At 33.4% G+C, this 23,656-nt stretch overlaps 3 protein-coding genes across 4 annotated transcripts; 2 read left to right on the top strand and 1 right to left on the bottom strand.

Annotated features, from left to right (window-relative positions):
* Positions 1-1,992: 1,992 nt before the first annotated feature.
* Positions 1,993-8,937, top strand: LOC114177580 (inter-alpha-trypsin inhibitor heavy chain-like protein). The gene is made up of 13 exons (XM_028062985.2): positions 1,993-2,468; positions 2,582-2,734; positions 2,840-3,052; positions 3,142-3,231; positions 3,319-3,435; positions 3,544-3,813; positions 4,107-4,263; positions 4,450-4,527; positions 6,685-6,785; positions 7,292-7,462; positions 7,943-8,017; positions 8,104-8,202; positions 8,390-8,937. The coding sequence occupies exons 1-13, from the start codon at positions 2,079-2,081 to the stop codon at positions 8,711-8,713; spliced, it is 2,238 nt and encodes a 745-aa protein (XP_027918786.1). The 5' UTR covers positions 1,993-2,078; the 3' UTR covers positions 8,714-8,937.
* Positions 8,938-10,081: 1,144 nt separating this feature from the next.
* LOC114178864 (TMV resistance protein N-like) lies at positions 10,082-15,898 on the bottom strand. Of its 2 annotated transcripts, XR_014994089.1 has the most exons (6): positions 15,256-15,898; positions 13,638-14,736; positions 13,218-13,493; positions 12,293-13,099; positions 10,407-12,186; positions 10,082-10,295 (listed from the first exon to the last, which is right to left on the bottom strand). XR_014994089.1 is itself a non-coding variant. In XM_028064988.2 (5 exons), exons 1-5 carry the CDS (start codon positions 15,726-15,728, stop codon positions 10,519-10,521), a joined length of 4,323 nt encoding a protein of 1,440 aa, XP_027920789.1. In that variant the 5' UTR covers positions 15,729-15,898; the 3' UTR covers positions 10,082-10,518. The 2 variants fall into 2 exon arrangements, 1 of the variants encoding a protein (XP_027920789.1); XM_028064988.2 differs by having other exon boundaries at positions 10,082-12,186.
* A 2,836-nt stretch (positions 15,899-18,734) lies between these two features.
* Positions 18,735-19,752, top strand: LOC114176384 (uncharacterized). Its single transcript, XM_028061423.2, has 2 exons — positions 18,735-19,190; positions 19,262-19,752. The coding sequence occupies exons 1-2, from the start codon at positions 18,942-18,944 to the stop codon at positions 19,580-19,582; spliced, it is 570 nt and encodes a 189-aa protein (XP_027917224.1). The 5' UTR covers positions 18,735-18,941; the 3' UTR covers positions 19,583-19,752.
* The last annotated feature ends 3,904 nt before the right edge of the window (positions 19,753-23,656 follow it).

Here is a 23,656-nt window from a genome sequence, read left to right on the forward strand (position 1 = left end):
TCATATATATATATATATATATATATGACATATAATTTAAATGATACAATTACAAATAAATAAATAAAATTAATGCGTAATTCAAGATAAATAAAATGATAGTTATTGTACATATATTGACTAAGTATATCTCTGTAACTAGAAGGTTAAGGACGCCTCGCTTAAACCAAAAGAATAGAAATGTGTGTCACTCTTGTAATATGGAGTTATTTAGACAAAAGGACAAATCACATAATGATTAAGGATAAGTAAGTATATTAAGAAAACTTTAAGATGACCTAATCCTACATAGTCTAGGACCAACAATCAAGACTCATCCATGTAGTATAAATAACAGTATTCACGAGGTAAGTGAAGAATCTCATTTTTATTATAACCTCACTATTTAATTACTATAGTAACTAACTTAGGTGTCAGAGTCTCTTTTTAGGCTTCCAGTCAACGTGGTCTTTGCAACTTTCATAGGAGAAGAACACTTTGATATGAGTAGTGAAGAAGACTAGTAACTTTGAGAATAAACTTTAGAGTGGACCCAAGTGTTGACCTGAAATATCTTAACCTTGACAAAGGATTTGTATCATTCTGAATATATATAAACTTAGTAGGAATAATCATAAAAAAACATAATTTCGAAAAGAAATATTTCAATTGAAAGATAAAAAGAAGAAGTATTACGACCATTATCTTTATTATATTTTTATTTGTTTACAAAATTATTACATGACTCATAATTATTATGAACATTGTAATTAAATAGTTTTTTAATAAGGATATGTCAATTTAATTAAGCATTTATATGATTTATTTTTATTAGTAAGTGTTATAAGTATTAAATTTTTGTAGTATGAAATACTCCAACATTTGGTAAGTGAAAATAAATCCCCTATAAAGATAAAGTTATTATTACAGCATAATATGATTTTGTATTCGTCCAATATGATTCTTCTTTATCGTAGAAATAAAATCACCATATTGTAACGCGTTTTTGGAAACAAATATATCTATTTAACGATGTCCAGATTGGATTGAATCAAATTAATTTAAAAAATCCACCCAAATCAAACCAAGCTACAAGCTAATTTAATATTTAGATTAAATAACATTTTAGTTCAAAATCCATCTAATTTGGTTCAACTTATCTTCATAGTTCATGTCATGACTATTATGATTCCAAATCATCTTTATATGACAAGTAACCAAGTGCTATTAATTTTTGTAATAAATTGAAAGTGATAACTATGGTTAAAGCAACTATAACATATCTTTTCAATATTATTTTAGGGCCCTCCTTTACAGCGAAATATATATTGTAAAAGTAATGCCGGAGATTGATGCATCCCAAAGTGTCGCAAGTTGACTACACCGCCCAAAGCATAATTATTTCAGATATATTTTTTTAACTTAAATGTATTATTTCTATTTTTCATTTCACGCACATTTCTCCAAACTTCAAATTATTATTTTGAATCTCCACCTTGAAGTTTTTGAGGTTACATATACCAATACTTAATAATATATATAGTAGTTAAATTATTAATTTAAAAAAATATTTTATTAATTTCATCAGCAGGGCCATACCAACGGTCAAGTTTCAGGGAATGGGGGATAAAGACAGAGGAGAGAGGTTTATTAATTGCGTCTATTAATGCAACAGTTCAGGGCACTTATTTAGAATTGACCATTATTGTCATTATAATTGCGCCATCCTAATTAAGTAGTATATAACACCAAATTATGGATCAAATAAAACAAGTAAATCAATCATAATAATAAAAATTTAATAATAATAATAATAATAATTAAACTTTAAACCAAGCCAGAAAGTAATCCGAATCAGCGTTCCATTTGCCGACAGAGAATCAGCCCACGTGGCAACCGGTGAAAGCTCACACGCAGTTCCTAACGGAAAATGGGGCTCGACACTATGAGGGGGCCCCACACTGTATTCGTGCTACTTTTTCTTTGCGATTATATGAATAAAATCGAAATGTGAATTTGCAAGATAACCGTTCTGCTTCTTCTGCACTCTTCTTTTCTTCTTCACATTCCAAACTGTCTGTTCTCTAATATTCTCCGTCATGGCGGAGGATTTCTCCAAGGCGGTCGACGACGGACTCAGGCTCTCCAAGCGTATATACTTCGGGAAGGACAGGGCGGTGGCGCCGCCGAGACCTCAGCCCTCGATGGCCCGTTCCTCCACGGCTCTTCTCCCTTCCGCGGCGATGGTATACGCGGTGATCTGCGATCCAGGAATTGTGGACAACCCCGACATCCCTAGCTACCAGCCGCACGTGCACGGAAGATGTGATCCTCCGGCGCTGATTCCGCTTCAGATGTACGCGATTGAGATGGAAGTTGACTGTCACCACGACACCGCGTTTGTCACTGTTTCTGGCACTTGGAGACTCCACTGCATCAAGGGAAGCCGCTCCTGCGATTGCCGTGTCGCCATTCCCATGGGCCTCCAGGTACTGCGGTATACAATCATGGAGGTTTATTTGGTTCAATTTTAATTTAATTTGAGTAATGAGATTTTTAATGTGTTGTAGATTTTTGTGTTCTGATATAATTTGGCTAACAGGGTTCAATTCTAGGTGTTGAGGTTAGAGTGCCTAGAAAATCGTATACTACTGAACTGGTTGTTCTGGAAGATGACAAAGGGAACCAAAACATCGCGCCACCTCAAAATGGAGGGTTTCTTGTCTCTAATATATTTACTTTAACTATACCACAGGTAATTAGGCTTAATACGTTGTTTGATTACTTGATTTGTATGGTTTAGTTTTTTTTCCCCTTGATGTGGTGCTGATTGTGATTGGATTTTCACTGTTTGTGATAGATTGATGGGGGTTCCAATTTGTCGATTAAAATTCGTTGGTCTCAGAAAATAGCGTACTCAAATGGCATGTTCTCTTTGAATGTGCCTTTTAACTTTCCTGATTTTGTCAACCCTGCGGGGAAGAAGATACCTAAAAGAGAAAAGATTCGAATTAATTTGGATGCTGTTACCGGAGGTGAGCTTCTGTGCAAGACAATAAGCCACCCAATGAAGGTTCGTGTTTTCTTTTTTTGTGGCAACGCTGTTGAGTTTTACTTGTGACGTACGTATTAATTGATTGATTGTTTGTCGGGACTGTCCAGCAAGTGAGGCGTCAGGCGGGAACTATGGACTTCGTGTATGAGTCTGATGTTCTGGCGTGGTCTAAAGTTGATTTTAGCTTTTCATACGCTGTAAGGACTCATGATTCATGACCAACTTTTTTTTTCTTAGTTTGTGAAGTTGAAAGGTTATTTTATTGGCTCACTGTCTGCATTTAGGTTTCTTCAAGTCATATGACTGGTGGTGTTATTTTGGAATCTGCATCCGCGCATGATCTTGATCAAAGAGAATTGTTCTACATGTATCTTTCTCCAGGAGATATTCGAAGTGAGAAGGTTTGTACTATAACTTCAAACTTTGTAGGTGTACTTCTGGTGTTTAATATATGTACACACACACACACTCGTGTCTTTTGTCCTTACTTCTGGTATTTTGATTTGCAGGTATTCAAAAGGGAAATAATATTCCTTATTGACATCAGTGGTAGCATGCATGGAAAGCTAATTGAAGACGCAAAAAGTGCACTGTTAGCCGCTCTCTCCAAGCTTAATCATCACGATTCATTTAATATTATAGCCTTTAACGGAGAGACTTATCTATTTTCCAAATCGATGGAATTGGCTTCCGAGGATGCTGTCGAAAGGGCTACTGAGTGGATTAACGTGAACTTCGTTGCTGGAGGTGGTACAAATATTTCACGTCCATTAAACACGGTACCTATATAAAAGACTCTTTCTCACTAATATAACTATAATGGAGACTGGTTAAACTGAACCAAGATATACGAAGTGTAATATACTTGGCAGATTAATCAGTTTTCTTTTGGAGCAAAAATAATCTTTGCAGCTTGATGCAGGGAAAACCAATTCCTTAGATTCGGTTTCATCTTTCTGTGTTTTAAGACTTGTTTTACGTATTATTATCAGTGAAATTGTTTTCTTCGTTCTATCAATTATTAGAATGCAGTTTATTTGTTTGTTTATTTATTTATGCCTTTTCTTTTCAGGCAATAGAGATGCTATCCAATGCTCAAAATTCGGTTCCAATAATTTTTCTAGTTACAGATGGAACTGTTGAAGATGAGAGACAAATTTGTGCTATGGTAAAGAACCGAATGATCAATGGAGAGTCAATATGCCCTCGAATCTACACTTTTGGCATTGGTACGATTCCTAGTATTTTTTTAGCCCTGATCAAAACTTGCTACTTGTCATAAATTTAATCATTGTGACATTGTTTTAATTTTCATGAACCCTGTTTAAGATATTGCTCGTAGTTATTCTAATTCATTGTAAGTATTGGGAAAAATTGTTCATTTTGTCACTCATCTTAAACTCGTTTAACCACAGGTTTGTTCTGCAATCATTATTTCTTGCGGACCCTTGCAACGTTTGGTAGGGGCCAATACGATGCTGCAATTGATGTTGGTATGTTCTAAATTTAACTTAAATAAATACATATCATTGGCATTATTTATCTTTTGCTTTATCTTTATATTCACAATTTTTATTCTAAAGAAGGAGAAGGGTTGTCTTAGGTCATTGACAGCCAACATTACTCATCAGTACACTTGAGTGACGGTGTTTCTCGTAAGTAACAAGTAGTATATCAGAGGAAGAATGACACGGGACAATATTTAATCTTAAATTAATGGTTTCATCAAAGACCGCCGAAATCATCAATTTGTATGCACATCATCAATACGTGCATCACAATTAAGATTGGAAGAACATTTACTAGGTAAGCTTTGGATAGATTTAGAGGGGTTTGTTGAAGGCTATTGTATCCAAGAGGAAAAGATTATCATAGGCATGCATCTAAGTTGACATGGTAGTACTTTGTAGCGAGACAAAGTGATTTTGGTTTCAGAGAAATAATGAGGAAAGGCAGATTATTCTGGGTTTCTCTATGTTTTATGATTTCAATATTTTAATTACTTAGCGAGCAGAAGAAACATCAGTTTAAGGTCACAAACTGATTTCCTTTAGGCTAGAGGTGTTAATAACAGAGTTTGTAAGCATTACAGGATGCTTCCAAAAATAATAGTGTAATGCAATGCAACATAGTTACTGATCATTGATGTTTGTTTTAAGGGACAAGTTATTAATCTAGGAATCAAATTCTGGCAGATTAAGGGAGTTAAATCTTACTGTTATGGATAAATTATTATAAAAAGGTTTTTAGGATTTACAAGGGAGTTTAGTCTCATTTTTTATGACATGCCCAAGAGGATTAGAAAGATTTTTGATAAATCATGAGATTTCTCTTGAGAGATAATAAATCTCAGTGATTGAATTTAAGTGTTTGAGCATATTGATTAAGACGAGTGTAGAGTTTTTTAATTTAAAATTACTATACTTAAGTGTCTAAAACTTAATTTTGTTTTCTGTTGTGAGAGTTGTACATAGTTTTTGTTGACTTTATATGATCATGTATGGAGAAGTATTGCGGAAGAATATAGAAAAGAAAGGTGTTACTTATATTAGAAGTGTATAAGATATGTATGATGAGTGAACTACTTTAGCCTTAAAATTTCAAGAAAAGAAAGGTGTTTACTTATAATTGAGCCGTGTAAAATATGTATGATGGGAGTGAACTACTAGCCTGATATTTTCTGGATGCGCGAGACTTATGATTTTACCAAAAGAATAGGATTACATCAAAATTCAGCCTTACGGCCTTGCATGTATTTTTGAGAAATCAAGTAAGCAACTGACTGTAATTTTATTATTGTTTGTAATAGGTCAGCGGCTCTTTTACCTTGATAAATCATACAATTACCTCATGGGTAGTTAGTTGCACCCACAAATGATATACATACTACCGTTGCATTAGCTTTGCTTATCAGTTGCATATTTATATGAGGTTGTTTTATGAAGAAGATGGATTACTTTATTTCACTAAATACATCCAACCAACTCCAATTCTTTTACCAACTTAGGTTTTGACTTTTCAGAAATGTTCTTGCTCATGAATCAATAGCTGTTGTTCCTGTTTCTTTTGTACCTTTAGAATTTCCTATACATGTCATGTTCCTTGGATTATTCACAAGCGTCGATCAATCTTTAATTTCTGCTACTTTAGCTGCGGCTGGCGATCAAAACTGTTTCATTCACCAAAAATATGCAAATAGGGACAATATTTTTATATGTCCCTCAGCACATTTCATCCTTACGTCGTTATTTAATTTAGTGTTGTATGAACAAAACAAGATTCTTTCAACTCAGTCACATGGGGTTATGTGATCTATATATTTTATAATATAATCTCATTTAGTGAAATATCATTTTTGTTCTGATATTTATTCTAAAATTATCTAATAATTGCTGATAGATCCTCAATTTTTTTATTATTTCCCAACACGGCCCATAAACTATTTAATAATACCACGGCTTAGCCCTGAAGGATTTTATAATTACATTTTAACATTGGAGTTTGAATGACTAAAGTACCCTTGCCTGGTATATTACGAAATTGTTGAAATTTAAGGGAAGTAGGTTCAATGGATAGTATGAGAGAAGGATGTTAAGGCTTGATGCATTAAAACCTAATTTGATAACGGCCCCTCTTTCTTGACTTGCCAGATTTGATTGAGCCTCGAATGCTGACACTGTTTGACAAAGCTTCATCTCTCGTTCTTGCAAATATCAAAGTGGATTCATTGGATGATCTTGGTGAACTCGAGGTAAAATTTTACAGAATACCTTGTAAGATTGGATTTGAAGAATAACATTTTGATACCTGTTTTTCACTCTTTCCCATGGTCATTACCAAAAAGTTTATATGTACAAAACCACTGTCCAAAGTTTTTCTTATTCTCATCCTTCAGTTCATGTGCCACGGCCACCCTTCAGCTTTTGAATCTGCATTACTGTCTTAATTTATGACCAGTGTTGAATTGATCACTCTGCATGATAAAATGTGCCGTTGTGCTCCATTTCATTATTATTCTTGTCGTTCCATCCTTCTTAATACTGTAGTTCCCTAATACCTACAGTGGTTATGGCGAATTCTGCTTTTACCTATGTCTTTTTAGAGTGACATTTCAAAACGAAGATTGATATGAATGCCATGGTGAATCTACATGTCCTTGCCTTTTATGACAATTTATTTTCTGTCGCAAATATGCTGAATGTCCAACTTTCCCTGAGTTTATTACTCTCATGAGATTACCTGCAATGTATGTTATAGGTATACCCTTCTCATATTCCAGATCTTTCATCAGAAGGTCCACTAATTTTATCTGGAAGATACAGGGGAAATTTTCCTAAAGCTCTTAAAGTCGAAGGTATTTTGGCTGATTTCAGTAATTTTGTAGTAGATATGAAGATACACAATGCTAAGGACATGCCTCTACAAAGGGTAAAGTAGTCTTCTGCCTGGCATACTTGAAATCCAAGTTTTATTGTATATAAATTGCGACTAACAATATCCGAGAGAGGAGGCTCTAAGTTTTGTTGGTCGGTGATGCTGAGCTATTTAGTGCTTACATGAACAACCTCTTTGAAAAATCTGTTTTTCAAATAGCAAACTAGTTCGGTCAAATTTATCATAATTGTAAGATCTGTTGAAATGGGTACATACAGAATCATGGTTTATTGGTCTTTTTTGTTTAGTATGCCTGTGAAACATAAATACATGTCAGTTTCATCTTATTCTTTCAGTCATGGTCCCAACATGTTTTGATCAGACGCTGGTTTATAATTTAATAAATTAATGTCCACAATTTTACATTTCTGTTTCATTTTATTATTATTATTATTATTATTATTATTATTATTATTATTATTATTATTATTATTATTATTATTCATTTATATTGCTCTATTTTCTTTTTAACAGGTTTGTGCTAGAGATCAAATAGAGCATATTACCGCTCAAGCATGGTTTTTGGAAAATAAACAGCTAGAACAGAAGGTATGTTAATACTGCATGCCATCACTCCACACAATGTGTAGAGGATTTTGAGTTTCTTTTATTGTTGAATAAATTTTCGTTTGCAGGTTGCAAAACTGAGCCTGCAGACGGGCTTTATCTCCGAGTATACACGAATGCTTTTACTTGAGACCGATTATCTAAAGAAAGTCAAGGAATCAAAAGAAGTATGTATCACTCACCACTCATCTTTTTCAATAAGATACTAAATAACGCTTTCATTTAAACATCCTTCGGTAATTAGATGTTTTAATATAACATTAAATATCAAAGAACTATGCCTGTTTATGATGGTTTCTTTATATTATTTTGCTATGAATTGATTTTTATTATTTTTTCATTGATCGCAAACAGACGTCAAAAAAGAGCGATGGTGGAGGGCAGAGAATGATTTTACTACCACATTTGGGTATCGGGTTTGGCAACTTAAGTGCAACTGTTGAAAATACTCCTCCCGGATATAAATCGAAATTGCCTGAAGTTCCTGAGATCTTCAAGGCGGCCACAAGTTGTTGTGAAGCGTTGTTAAGTTACTGCTGCTGCATGTGCTGCATCCAGTGCTGTTCCCGCTTAAACAACCAATGTGCAACTGCTTTGACACAACTCTGCATTGCTGTAGGATGCTTTGGCTGCGTCACTTGTTGTTCAGAGATATGCTGTTCTGGAAATGAAGGCTAGAATCTCAATTTTCTTGTATGATTTTTTTTGTATTCTACTATGTTTATATAGTTGTCAGTTGGGGAATATGTATATCAGCAGGTCATCCTTGTTATATTGTATAGTTTTTCTGATCATTGTCCTGCAAGTTTAAACTTGCAATACACAGATATCAAATCAAATTATACCATTCTATCAACAAAGAAGAAAGTTAACCATACCAACTTTTTTCACTTGCTGATCAATTCCAGTCTTGGGAATAATTTTGACAAATTATTTTTTTTAAATTCATTATGAGCATGGTAAATTATAATCAAATTAGTTTTTATTTAAATAACTGTATTGAAAAGTAATTCAAGATAGTTTTATTGAGATAAATTAAGAAAAGCAGATCAGACGATAGATTGCAGAAAAGTTTTAAAAAGCTATTGAGAAATAATAAGCTACAGACGCACATACATAAAATTATATATATATTTTTAAAAAAGCTTAAATTTACATGTTATACTTCTCAACCAATTTTAAGAGAAAACAGCCATTTTTTTTAATTAAGCTATCATCGTTAAACATGTTTATTTTTTTAAAAATGTTGTAATCAATAATTTGCACTATCTCAATTTTTTTAATTGATCGAAAAATTTTAAGTTACTACTTCTATGAGAAAGATTGTTGAAAACATCAAAAGAATAAGAGATTTTGAATATTTGCATAACATTTCTAGTTTGAACAAGTGAGTTGTTGTAAATGTTCTTACATGTGTTTATTGAAAAAGTAGTATTACTTTAATTTAATCTTTTATAAATATATTCATATACACACTACAGAAATTTCGAGAATATTTCATATAGTAGTAACTCTCCTTTTCAAACAATCAAGAACGTATCATTTTCAATGTTGTGACAAAACATGTATATGAAGTCCATCTCCACAATTTCATAAGTTCCTTACAAGTGTAGTGTGCTAGACGCATCTTTTGTTCGATACAATAGAGAAATAATTTGGATGAAAATGAGTTAGTAGAGTAAAAATATATAAAAAGTAATATAAATTTTTTAAAAAGATTTGGTTGAAAAAATATACATAAAATGATGAAAATTTGAGTATAAATAAATAAAAATTAATTTCGAAAGTCTTGCAAATCTTTAAAATTATCTGTTGTCAATTCTTATATATATATATAAAATAATCCTATATAAATCTTATGTGATCAAATTTTCTCATCTCTCAGTAAGTCTACCTTGAGGCGGCAAGAAAGATGAAAAAGAGTTTAAAAATAAAATAAAAAGAAATATTTTTGTATTTATAAAAGTCAAATTCCCCCTTTTCTTTTCAACTTTTTCTTCGACAAAACTTAAAAAAAAAATGTTACGTGATTTCATTCCTCCTAAATTTTTCACACCAATCCACATTCATTAAATATTATAACTTCTTGTTTTACGTACTTAATGAGTCAATGCCAGTGGCTGTAATAAATGGAAACATCTGCTTTTGTCCAATCCACCAATTGAACAAAATACATAACAGTTAGAACTTATACTATTTTCCCAAAACGACCCATTCTCCTTCTCTCGCTACTCGTCCTAATCCATCATCTAAGTCATCTCTGCATGATCCAAATTGTACAATTTCATTAAGGTAAAGGCGTTGCATGAAAGCAAAGAACAACTAATATCAACATTAACTCTTGCATGGGTGTAGAGGATTAAGATCAAACCTCGATGTGATTCAGCAAAAGTCCTCTCCCAATTCAACCATTGTAGATAATTGTGGACGAATATTTTACCAAAATAACTTCTAACTCCCAGCATTGCTTTGCTACTATTTTTTTACAAGTCCTTCTTCTTTATCTTCATAATCTTACCCATTCTATGATACAAGTATTTACAAGACACAAGAACTTGCATGAGAAGCCACCAACCACACACTAATATCTTTCCTATTACTGGTATCCTGCAAATAAAAAGCCCCACATATCCTACGAAACAAAATAACCATATGATTATGAAGAAAAGTAGATGAAGAACCAAGATCAAACTCCAGAAGCACGTCTTCGGAATGCGGAAAGGATCGTCCTCAACCCTTATATTCCCATACGGTGTTATCTTGAACTTAGTTATAAATCCAAACGTTGTCAATTTTCCCAAAGCTATTAATCTTCTGAACATTAATGTCTCAAATAAATACTGTGGAGAAACTGATTCATCGGTTCGAACAATACATGCCTTCATTTTGCCGTAAGATTTATTAAATCCCATGGCATCTTGCTCAATCCTCATCATTAATTCTGCCAATTCAGGATCGTAGTATCCTTCCTCCAAGGATTCCTCATAGCCAAAGCCTGAAGCTGCCTCCATGGCTGGATCCAAGCATTTCAACAAAACAATGGTTATCCTCAAGTTTTCAAACCACGTGCCTGAGCTGGAGGCTCTGTTGCTAGTCGAAAATTCCCATGAAAGTTGGTTATATTTCCTCAACACTGCTTTGTAAAATGGATCTCCCACTTTTAACTGCAACACTCCCCAAAAGCGTCGATATTTAGATCCTCCTACGTCAGTGTACTCTAGAAGAATAGGCATACCCATGTCCAACCCGTTTTCCTTCATTACTTCTACCCGTGCCCTCAACAATCTTTCTACAAATCCACCAAACAATTGCATTTCTTCAGGGTTTGAATCAGAAAAATGTTTGGGTACATTCTCCTTTATCATCTCTAAAACCTCTACTACATCGTCAACAGATTCTTCGTGTTCTTGCTTTAAACTTGCCCCGTAGACTGAAACTGAAGCTTCCTCGGTAATCTCAGCCTTCGCATTCCTCCAGGTCCTCAAAAGTACTTTTCCAGACCTGCTTGGACCTTCTTCTGACTCTATCAGAGACAGATTCATGTTAAAGATGTCTCGTGGATCAAAACTTTCCAGCATATGTTTCATTTTCTGCTTTGGACAAACTTTTGGAACCAAAAGTGATGATGGAATTAAGTTCCTAGTGGAGCTGGGAATGGGAAACCTGAACTGGATATCATCCATGTTTGTTTCTTGCTCGTACACATTAACTCCCCAATGACTCAGAATCAGGTCTGATTCGTATTGAACCTGAATGGACTTCCAATCATCTCCAAGGCTCGCGTCAAGGCCCTGCCACTCTTCATCCCTGAACAAGACTCGCAGATCACAAAATAACACATGATCTTCTCCAACGTTGAAACAGTGGTAATCTCTACCATATATTTCTTGTCCGTCAATAAACAAGTGGAGGCTTACAGTGTGCCAGTTCACAAATCCAGTGAACGATTCTACAGCTGACTGGAACGCATGTTCAAAATCAGACAGTTTCTTTTTCGGTTCCTGGAAAACTAATGATAAAGCAACAACGGGAAACTTTCTGCGAGCCCAGAAATGTGGAATATCTTTAGTGCCAATGCAGTCAAACCATTCAGGTATTTCTCTTTTCAGCATCGGCATTACAACTTGCATTCTTTGGATCTCTTCTGAGACCTGTCACACAACGAAAGACCTCAGTGTGTTTGCATCAACATACCATTTTTATGGAATTACAGTATCTTGCATTATAAGAATAATGGTACGGTGAATGTAATTAAACCTTAGACCATAGCATGCTTGATGCCTCTGAAGTTAAGGACTGACAGTATCTTGCATCTACTTTCTGAATACTTAAGGGAAGTTCTGGAATTTCCTTAAGATTCCTGCAGAAACTCACATCAAGACTTTTCAAGTGAGAAGATCCTCTGATGATGTTTGGTAGGGCTACAAATCCGTTGTGTGATACATTTAAGTCTTCTAATTTTGGAAAAATTTCAAGAATGGCACAAAGATCTTCATATGATGGATTAGTCTCACGAAACTGAAGTGTCACTAAATTTGAACTGCCATTTGCCACTGAATGGCGACTCTCTCGGAACCTTTGAAATGATTCTCCAAGTTGAGAGCATTCATCAACTTTTAAAGTGACAAGTTTTGGAAGCAAAAAGAAGCTACTTGGCAGATTTTTAAGCTCTTTGCAAACTGACATGTCCATATGCTCAAGTCCAGTAAGGTTACCAATGGATGTCGGAATCTTTTTAATGGCAGTACTCATCATGTATATCTTTAATGGCTTATCCATTTTGTGCATTACATGTGGGAAGTGTTCAAGTCTTCTGCAAAAATTAAATGAAAGCACTTCGAGAGAGGGCAAATACATCTTTGGCACAAAACTTGTGAGCTGAGTGCACTCTGAAGCACTTAAATACACAAGGTTAGGCATAAACCCAATGGATTTATCGAACCTTGCCAGTTTATAGCATTGATCAAGTGTAAGTACCTTCAAGCTTTTAGCTCCAGACAGGTCAGGAATTTGAGTTATGAATTGACAATGGCAAAGATTGATGAATGTTAAATCCTCAAATCTCTGCGAAACAAAACATAATTAAAGTGATTAGAGCATAGTCCATTACATTAGGCTTTAAATCATGAACAGTGTTGCCACATGGTTCGGGGGGATAGAAGGAGAAAGCAAATGTGTGTACCTGAAATGGCTTTTCAAATATCAGAGAACTATGAGGTAACTTGAAGTCAACAATTCTGTGGGGATAAAAATCTGGCGGAAAAGACTTTGATGGGTACCCCTTCCAATCGATTAGCCGTAAACTATTTGGAAGATAACTAGGACCATACGAAAATATTGCATTGCGAACAATCAAAATTCTGAGGTTCTTCATCTTCTTGAAGGCTGTCATAGTCCAATAATCTATTTTTTCTTGTTTTTGGGGATAAAGCATTATTCCTTCAACTGCATAACTTCCCTGTGGAAATGCGTGTACATGAAGAGAATTAACATAGAATACATTTGCAGCTGGTAAAAACACACACACACACACAAAATACATTTGCCAAAGTACACAAACATGTAAAGGTAACTAAAAGTATAAAATGGTCAAGATTCTCACAGAGTTTTCTTTAAGTACTTCATGAACATCTTTATGAGACCATAATCTGCTGCGGTAACCAGGGTTTGATGGCGATTCCTTCCGAACAATCTCTCTACCCATGTCTTGTAGTAGATCATGCATTTCCAAGCAACCGTTTTCATCAACAGATATGAGACATTTACTAACAAATACTTGTATATCCGGGTTGAAATCACAAGCATCTAGTATCCTTTTGACATAATCCCACCTTTCCCCTTTGAAGAAACATGCAATGTCCAGGAAAATTTTCTGGTCCAAGTTGGATAGGCTTGTGTAGCTTATTTCCAGTACACCTTGAATCTCCGAATCTGGAACCTTCCTATATTTCTGTAATTCAGTCTCCCATTTTTCAGGACCCCTACCCTTCAAATTGGAGCCTATTACTCTTAAGGCCAACGGAATACCCTTTGCATATCTTACTGCAGAAGTAGAGATGCTAGCAAAGTTTTCTGCAGGACTGCTCCTATTAAAGGCATACCAACAAAAGAGTTCAAGGGATTCATGATAATTTAGCTCCTCCATTTCATATCCTTTAATTTCAACATCATGCTTATGTAGAACATCTTTATCTCTTGTTGTTATAATGATCCTGCTACCACGACCAAACCAATCATATCCTCCAGCTAATGCTTCCAATTGTTTTACAGAATCAACATCATCCACAACCAGAAGAACTCTTTTATGTCCAAGCCTGCACTTTATTTCAGAACTTCCTTTAAATGTACTGCCAATAATGGTTTCTGTCTCTTCACCCATCTCAGACAGAAGTGTCCTTTGGAGATCCTCCAGGCCCTTAATGCTTTTATTTGTTTTTTCTCTGACATTAGCCAGAAAACTTGCAGCTTCAAAATGATGCCTGATCTTGTTATACAGATCCACAGCAAATGTGGTTTTGCCAATTCCGCCAACCCCATAGATCCCCAGTATACAAACTTCATCATTTGATTCAACATCTATTAGAGATTTCACCCGTTCAAAACGAGAATCAAGTCCAACTAGGTGCTTGATTTGTAAAGGCATGGGAGGCAGTTTAGCTGAGGTATCTTTCACAATCTTCTCAATAACCTCAGTTTCATACCTGCATAGGCACGCAATACTTATGCCTATTCATTTTATAATAAACGGCAAAAGAAAGTCGTAATAGCTAATTAAAATCTTACACTGTAATTGGGAACACAGAACAGAAACTAACATAGAACTAACACAATAAAAATGTTCTACTTACCAGATTACTCCATTAATACTGGAATAAATAATACATATACTTTTTAACGTTCTTATCCAATAAAAAACAATTATGCGTGGTAAATTTGTTGACATATGAACAGAAGCAATTCATATCCCTATTAAACTAATAATAATGATATTTAATTATAGTTAGGTTGAATTACTTATTTGGTCACTTCATCTACACATCATCAATACCTTTTAGCACTTACGTGTTACGCTTTTAAATTCATTTTAATCTCTATAAGTTCGAATAGAAACGTAAACCATTTAAACAGTACAGCCAGAAAAATTAAAACAAGTAATTTTGAAGCGTAAGAAGTAGTATGTACGTGATGAGTTGATAAACAGATATAGGATCGGAACTTACATATGGTTCCTGTAGTGTATTCCGGTTAGGTCGCAAACTCTGGCCAAAGCCGATCGCCATGTTTTAACCTTCTCCGAGTCTTTTCCATATCTGCTTTCATGTTTACTCATGGCAGTTGCGTAACTGTTTTTCTGGTACCGTACATCCGAAGGTTCCACCAAATAAAAAATTGCAACGACATGCTTTCCTTTGTTTTCGTAGCAGTGAATGATCTTGGCCAGTTCGTCAAGGCACCAAGAGGAAGATGCGTAGTTTTGACAGAGCACGACCAAAGAGATTCTGGAAGCTTCGATTGCCTGAAGCAGAGAAGGACGGATTTCGTCCCCGCTCCGGAGACTCTGATCGTCTCTGAAGGCGTTGATTCCGTGACGGAGCAAAGCTCGGTAGAGATGATCGGTGAACGCGTAGCGAGTCCCGTTTTCGCCCTTGAAACTCATAAAAACATCATACGTAAAATCTCCATGATTCGCCATGAACTGATACAGAAATCAACCCTCCTCCTTCTGAACTCAACCAATGCAATGGGTTTTTGCCAGGGAAGTAGCTCAGTTCGACTTCTCATGAATTTCCAAAGTCAACCAATGCTGAAGACAATTTCTATGGGTTTAAGATACCATGTGAGAAAAGCAAGAAAAAACCACGACAAAGCTGAATGAGATTATTCTACAAAATGTCAAACATTCTATTTTTATATGGTTTTTTTCTCGATAAATATTCTTAATAATATATTTTTACCAAAAAAATTAAAATTCATGATTTCATAAACTAAAGTTGTAAGTACTTGGTTTCTTTTATTTATTTTTTTTGTTAAATTACTCTTTTGGTCACTCTATTTATCATGAAATTTCATTATAGTACTCAAGTCTTTCGTTGTCTCAATTTAATCCTCATTATCTTAAAAATGACTCAATTTGGTCATCACCGTTAACTTTGACCAAACGGTGTTAAAGTCAACGCTACGTGTCAATTTCTGGATTTTTTAATTTTTTTTAAAATTTTTAAATTTTATTTTTATTTTTGACACGTATCACTTCACAGTTGTGTATCACGTGTCAAAGTGACTAAATGTGGTCCCTATATTTGTTTTTAGTTTCAATTTAGTTCCAATTTTTGTAAAAATGAAGCAATATTGTCCTCCCTTAAATTGTTACTAAAATTATTTTTTTATAAATTTTATGGTGATATTCTTACTAAAATTAATGTTTTTATTAAATATTTCTATAAATATTTTAAATTAACTTTAAATTCTACACAAAACATTAGACTTTGATTTTGTTTTGAACTTGAAATTTAGTTCTTAAACTTATGTGTGACAAGTTATTTGATTTTTAATTTTTACTAAGTTTGTATAATATGATACACGTGATACCTTTATATATGATGACAAAATTGTTAACTTTTGAAATTAAGTTTGGGGTTTAACTTTGTTTAATAATAAAACTAAAAAAAAACTTATTTAAAAATATTTCTACAAATATTTAATAAAAACGTCAATTTTATTAAGAATATCATCATAAGTTGTATACAAAGATTAAATTGAGTCTCAATCTAAGGAGGATAATATTGCTTCATTTTTACAAAAAATGGGACTAAATTGAAACTAAAAACAAATATAGGGACCAAATTGAGTCACTTTAACACGTGGCACAAATGTGAAGTGACACGTGTCAAAAATAAAAAAATTAAAAAAAAACATAAATTGACACGTGGCGTTGACTTAACACCATCTGGTCAAAGTTAACAGTAAGGACTTTTTAAGAAAATGAGACCAAATTGAGACAACGACCAAAATGAAATTTCATGACAAATAGAGAAACTAAAAGAGTAATTTAACCTTATTTTTTCTATATCAGTGAGTGAATTTATTAAAAGGTTACAATTAAATTAAATTTATGTTTAAAGTTTAATTTATTTAATTATAGGGTTTATTTGTTTATGAATGACAAAGATACTGAATAGAAATTTGGCTGTGAGTTAATGGGACTCAAAACAGAACAATATAAAAAGTATATATAATAATTGATTTATTCTCCTAATTTTTTTTTAATTCAATTTAATTTTTTATTATTGGTTAGTTTAATTTAATATCTAATTATTTAAAAGGATTTCATTTAATTATTTCTGTTAAGTTAAAATTAACACTAAACACGTGTCAAAACATAATATTTTTAATTTTTAATTTTTAATTTTTTTTAATTTCTTCCTGCACTCCATAAGAAAAATACTCAAATAACCTTCAACATTCCACCATACCATCGTCGTCATTATTGTTGCCTGTCACCGCTGAACCGCTATCGCAGAGGAAGAAGAAGAAGAGAGAAAATGCTAAAAGAATTCATTTGAAAAAGTTTTTTCCAGAAAAATATTTCATGCATTCCGAAAACCTTCTTTCAAAATTTATTTCATATAGGAGTATTCTGAAAAAATTATTCTAAAAGATACTATATGTGTTTCAAAAAGTTTTTCTCGAAAACCTATTCCAAAAAACCGTATTTCAAAATATATTTTACACATTTCTTATTTCAAAAATCTTGTTTCCTGTTTAAGAAAAATTTGATCGGTAAATGTTCTTTTAAATATTCTGAAAATCCTGTTCCAGAAAGCTGTTCCTAATTAATAATTCGAAGGTCACTTTTACACAATAAAATGAACTCCCAAAATCCAGCCCGACCTGGCGTGACCTATATTATTGGCCAAGTTAAGAAATTTTGATATCCCAACATTAACTATATTGGCCCCCTAGCGTGACCTATATTAGGCCCACAAGTTCTTTTGGCCTACATAAAAATAAAATAAAAAAATTATAACATATCATTATTGAAAAGAAGTTTAATATTTAACATCATGCATTTTGGTCTGAAAATTACTGTCTTCCACATCTATAACATATATAATTAAAAACAAACATGACATCCATAAAAAATACAATAATTTATATCACTATAAAATCGACATACCTTAAAATATAAACTAAGCATTTCCAATAGCGTGAAACACTTCTTCAACATTTTTAGTGCAAAAGACAACACTCAAATAGTTAAAATGTGTATACAGTATACATAAAAAGAAAAAAAAAATCAGAATGTATCAAATCTTTATTGTCGGTGTATAATTTCCTTAATTTATCTTCCATTTTCTTATGACAACATACAAATTAAAAAATAAATAAAAACATAAAATGATAAGCAGATTAACCGGTTAACTTTCGGTTGCACATCATGAGTGCATGTCGAAAGAAAATCAAATTTATTTACACTTTGTATCAATATTTTTTATGATTTTCATTTAAATCATATTTTAAATGATTTTGTTTAAAGTTAAAAAAATATATGAGAATATTCATTAGTAAAAATTATAAATATTTGTTTTAATTACACACCATAAAATAACCCATCCGACAATAAGATAGATTTTATTAGAGAAAATGGTAGGAAATAGACACAGTGTTACCTGCCACAAAGAATTAAAGTAATGTAAATGACGATGAACTAAACCTTTTGAAAGACAGAGTGAGTGATTAGCCATAGAAAAAATCACGGTGCTTTGCGTCTCCATTCCCCACCTACCAAGCACGCGATAGCAAAGTTTGAAAAATTGTAATCTGATTTTGAACTTTGTGCAGATAAGGTGTTTGAAATAAAGAAAGAATCGTGAAGGGCATTGATCGGATCTGCAGAGAAAGGAGAATGAGTTTGACGGCATCAGAGATAGCGAAGAAGCTGAATCTGCAGCCTCACCCAGAAGGTGGCTTCTACGTCGAAACATTCCGAGACCATTCCGTTCATCTTTCCACCTCTCAGCTCCCGCCGGAATACAAAGTCGACCGCCCTGTCTCCACCTCCATCTACTTCCTCCTTCCCTCCGGAACCCTCTCTCGCCTCCACCGCATTCCCTGCGCCGAAACCTGGCATCATTACATCGGCGACCCTATCACCGTACGCATGCTTCTCTCTCTCTCTCTTTAACCTAATATCAATTCAATTAAATTTTTTTAACCGTTGTCCAGGTTGTGGAATTGAATGAGAAAGATGGGAGTGTGAAGTTCACTTGCCTTGGATCGGATCTCGGTGAGAATCAGATGCCGCAGTACACAGTGGCTCCCAACGTCTGGTTTGGCTCTTTTCCCACCAACGATTACACCTTCTCCACCGATGGTGTCTTCAAACCTGCTGCTCCAAGAGACGGTGAGAGGAACTACTCTCTTGTAGGATGCACCTGTGCACCTGCGTTTCAGTACCAGGACTTCGAGCTCGCTAAACCTTCTTACCTCCTCGCTCGCTTCCCCCATTTCGAGCCTCTCATCACCGCTCTCACGTTCCCCGAGTGACTCCCTCACCGCACCATTCTCACTTCCTTCATACCGTCTCTGGTAATATGTATTTTATAAATTATACTGTTTTTCAGAACCCAATAATTATGAATATATATGTATGTATGTATTCTCACTTTCATGGGAATAATTTGGAAACAGTAACTTATGTTCGTCCTTTCTGAATCTTTCTTCTGCTTACACTTTTTCTCAATTTCCTTTTGATTTTAGGTAGTAGTACAAAATATGCATGCCAGAGAAAAATTTAGAGTTCTTGTTATCAACTATTCTGTTTTTCAATCCCTTTTGTTTCTGGATTGTGCAACTAGTGCTTACTCTTCCATTCTCTTTCCAAATTGAGTCTCGATTGCGTTAGAATTTGCAAATGAGATTATACTAGATCATATAGAGGTTCCTCCATGTCTTCAAACTCTAGGAAAATGTGAGTTGTTGGTGCGTTTATCTCATCGAGCAAGAAATTGGATTATGCCTCTTTTGTCATTCTTTTTCTAGAAAGGTTATGGATATTTTCCAGATTCGTCTTCCAACCTTCCCGTACATTCCAAGTTGAACTTCCATTCTATTTGAGATATTAACCTCCATGGACAAAGTTTGTTCCTACATTTATAGCTACAGAACAGTATCTGCAGCCTGAAAATAGATACGATGATAACCAAATTAGCTGGACTATGTTGTTGATTAATTTTGTGTTGTTTATTACTTTTCACTTTCATCGCTTTAATTTGTGATGAATGTAAATTAGAGTAGATTAAATAAGGATATAATTCACAACATAATAGGTCATATTACCTTTAAAGTTTAGAAGAATAAATAGAAAACACACTTTTTCCCTAGAACTTGAATGATAATTATATCTACAAAAATACTATATTTATTAATTCTTTTGACTATTTCCTTGAATTAAGAGTAAATTCATGGAAACTTACACCGAGAATTTGTCCTGGTCTAAGTGTTCTGATGGTCTAAGTGTTCTGATGTAAGATGGTCCAAAACAAACCATGTAATTGGCTTCTCTGTACATGTTGAAAATTGCTTGATTTCTCATCAACTTTCTGCATTGTGGACTCCATCATGGAGGCTGGTTCTTTGAAAATCGGAATTTGTTGAAATCCACTCTTGCTAAACAAACATTTTCTTAAGAAGACCAGAGCATATTCATGCCAATAACACCTTTTGGATCTTCAATCCCGTTAAAATAACTTTGATATCATTAAGATATAGATTTTAAGTGATGGACACATACGGAGAAAAAATTGGTAAGATTTGAATTAAAGTGTGCATAAAAAATATAAATGAAACTTACAACTTTATAAATCCAAGACCTATCTTTTGTTTCTTATTCGCTTTAAGGTCGTGTTCATTTATGAGGATGAATCTATTTGGAGGGACGGATACAGAGATGGTATTTGCTAGTATATGACATACACAATTTGAGACTCTCAACTTTTATAATAGCCACGTATTCACAAGAATAAGTGCATCACAAAATCTTTAGAAGATGAATTATCAGTTAGGTTCGATAATAAGTGGCCTAATTAACACAATGCTTTACATATAAAACAAAGATTTAATTGTAATTTTGGTTTCTATATTAACTGAATATGTAATTTTGATCATTATTTTATTTTAAATTTTAGTGCTTTAATTTTTAATTATTAGTCTCTGGATTTTTTTCTACGCAATTTTTATTCCTTAACTTTTGGTTATCTTAATTTTATTTAACTTTCAATTTTGAAAATATATTGAATCAGAACGAGTTACAATGATAACAAGTCTTTAGATTCAGTCGTGTTCTCCAATCTCACAGTATCATGTTCAAAGTAATAAAAAGATTATAGACAATTAAACTAAAAAAAAAGATATGATAATTAAAAGTAAAAGAAAAAAAAATGTTTTTGAAGAAATTCAAAGAACCAAATTTATAAATAAGGTACAAACTTAAAAACAAATATTATATACTTTGTAAACTATAAGAACAGAAATTACTATTAAACTTAAAATAAAGTAGTTTTTCACATTAAATCAGCCTATAAATTTATTGGATTAGATATGCAAGCTTATTTCTCATCTGAATCTTCCTTTCTTGAAAACAATCACCTGATGTTGACCAATTATAAATTATAAATTGTTATGAATTAATGGTCGTCCATTGATTTATACAATTACTCATATGATTGATAATCATATTATTCATTACTCTTTATGATGTAATATTTTGTATTTACTATTTGATTTTATATCCTTTCTGGGTTACCATATTGTACCTATAAATAGGACTCGTCCTATCAGTAATTAGACACACATAAAACCAGAAGTTGCTCCCTACTCTCTCATTCTCTATTCTTCCTCTCCTTTGTCTCTCTTATTACCTTTATTTTATAACACGTTATCAGCACGAGGGTTATCCAACTGAGCGTGAAGGCATATTTTTTTTTCTTTCTCCCTAAGAACAACGCTCTATATTCCTTAATCGATTATTTGATAATTGTTTGATTTATTTTTCTCTGTCATATTATTATTATTATTATTATTATTTGATTTTAATAATTTCATACATGAAATTTGATTATATTAATATTTTATGTGCTAGTTCTAAAACATGTCAAATCTTGCAAAGCTTGAATTTGCGGCCCTTGATATTTCGGGGGACAATTATTTATCATGGATTTTAGATGCTGAGATTCATCTAGATGCAATGGGTCTGGGTGATGCTATTAAAGAAGGAAATAAAGCATCTGAACAAGATAAAGCTAAAGCTATGATTTTCCTTCGTCGCCATCTTCATGAAGGGTTGAAAATTGAATACCTTACTATAAAAGACCCTTCTGTACTATGGAAAAATTTAAAAGAAAGATATGACCATCAAAAGACCGTGATTTTGCCAAAAGCTCGTTATGATTGGATGCATTTACGGTTGCAAGATTTTAAAACTGTAAGTGAATATAATTCTGCAATGTTTAGAATTACTTCTCAATTGACTCTATGTGGAGAAAGAATTACTGATGAAGATATGTTGGAAAAAACATTCTCAACTTTTCATGCAACTAATTTGCTTTTGCAACAACAGTATCGTGAAAAAGGTTTTCACAAGTATTCTGAATTGATTTCATGCCTTCTTGTGGCTGAACAAAATAATGAGCTCTTGATGAAAAATCATGAGGCCCGACCAACTGGTTCTGCTCCATTCCCAGAAGTGAATGCAGCAACATCTGATCCATATAATCATGGACGAGGTCAAGACCATAATAATAATCGTGGTCGTAATTTTGGCCGTGGTCGTAGCCATGGTCGTGGTCGTGGTCGTGCTATTAATCATGGTCGTGGACATGGTTATAAAGGAAATTTCAAAGAGAAACTTCATCAACAGAAGTGGAACAAGAATGCGAAAAAGGAAAAAGAAAGGGGTGAAAATAATGGCAAAAAGGCTGAAAATATATGTTACCGTTGTGGTAGTAAAGGTCATTGGACCCGTGCCTGTTATACACCAAAGCATCTTGTTGAACTCTACCAAGAATCACTTAAAAAGAAGAATGTAGAAACACACTTTGCTTATGAAGATGGTGATTCTGATTATGGTCATATGGATACTACTCATCTTGATATTGGTGATTTCTTTTCTAAACCCGATGGAAGCATTGATCACCTTATTGGTGATGGGAGTGTTAGAAAATAATTTTATTTTATGATTAATTTTTAAGACAATGTTTTATATTTAATTCATGTTGCTTTTATATGTACAAGTTTTTATGTTTTTATGAATAAAATCCTCTATTTTATTTTATTTTTTTTTTTCTTTCTCTCCTCTTACAAAGTAATCTCTAATATTGATATTTATGTTTATATGAAGAATGAATATTGGCATTAACACCAATGATGAGGATCTGTGCCTTGCTGATAGTGCAACAACTCATACAATTCTCAAGAGTAATAAATTTTTCTCTACTTTGGTAATGCGAGAAGTCAATGTTAGTACTATTTCTGGTACTACAAATATAATTGAAGGCTCTGGAAGAGCTACAGTACTTCTGCCAAGAGGTACAAGATTGCATATTAAAAATGCATTTTATTCTC

This window comes from Vigna unguiculata, chromosome 3 (genome assembly GCF_037176805.1).
Source record: "Vigna unguiculata cultivar grain cowpea cultivar isolate G323 ecotype 2 chromosome 3, ASM3717680v1, whole genome shotgun sequence".
Taxonomy (NCBI): Eukaryota; Viridiplantae; Streptophyta; class Magnoliopsida; order Fabales; family Fabaceae; genus Vigna; species Vigna unguiculata.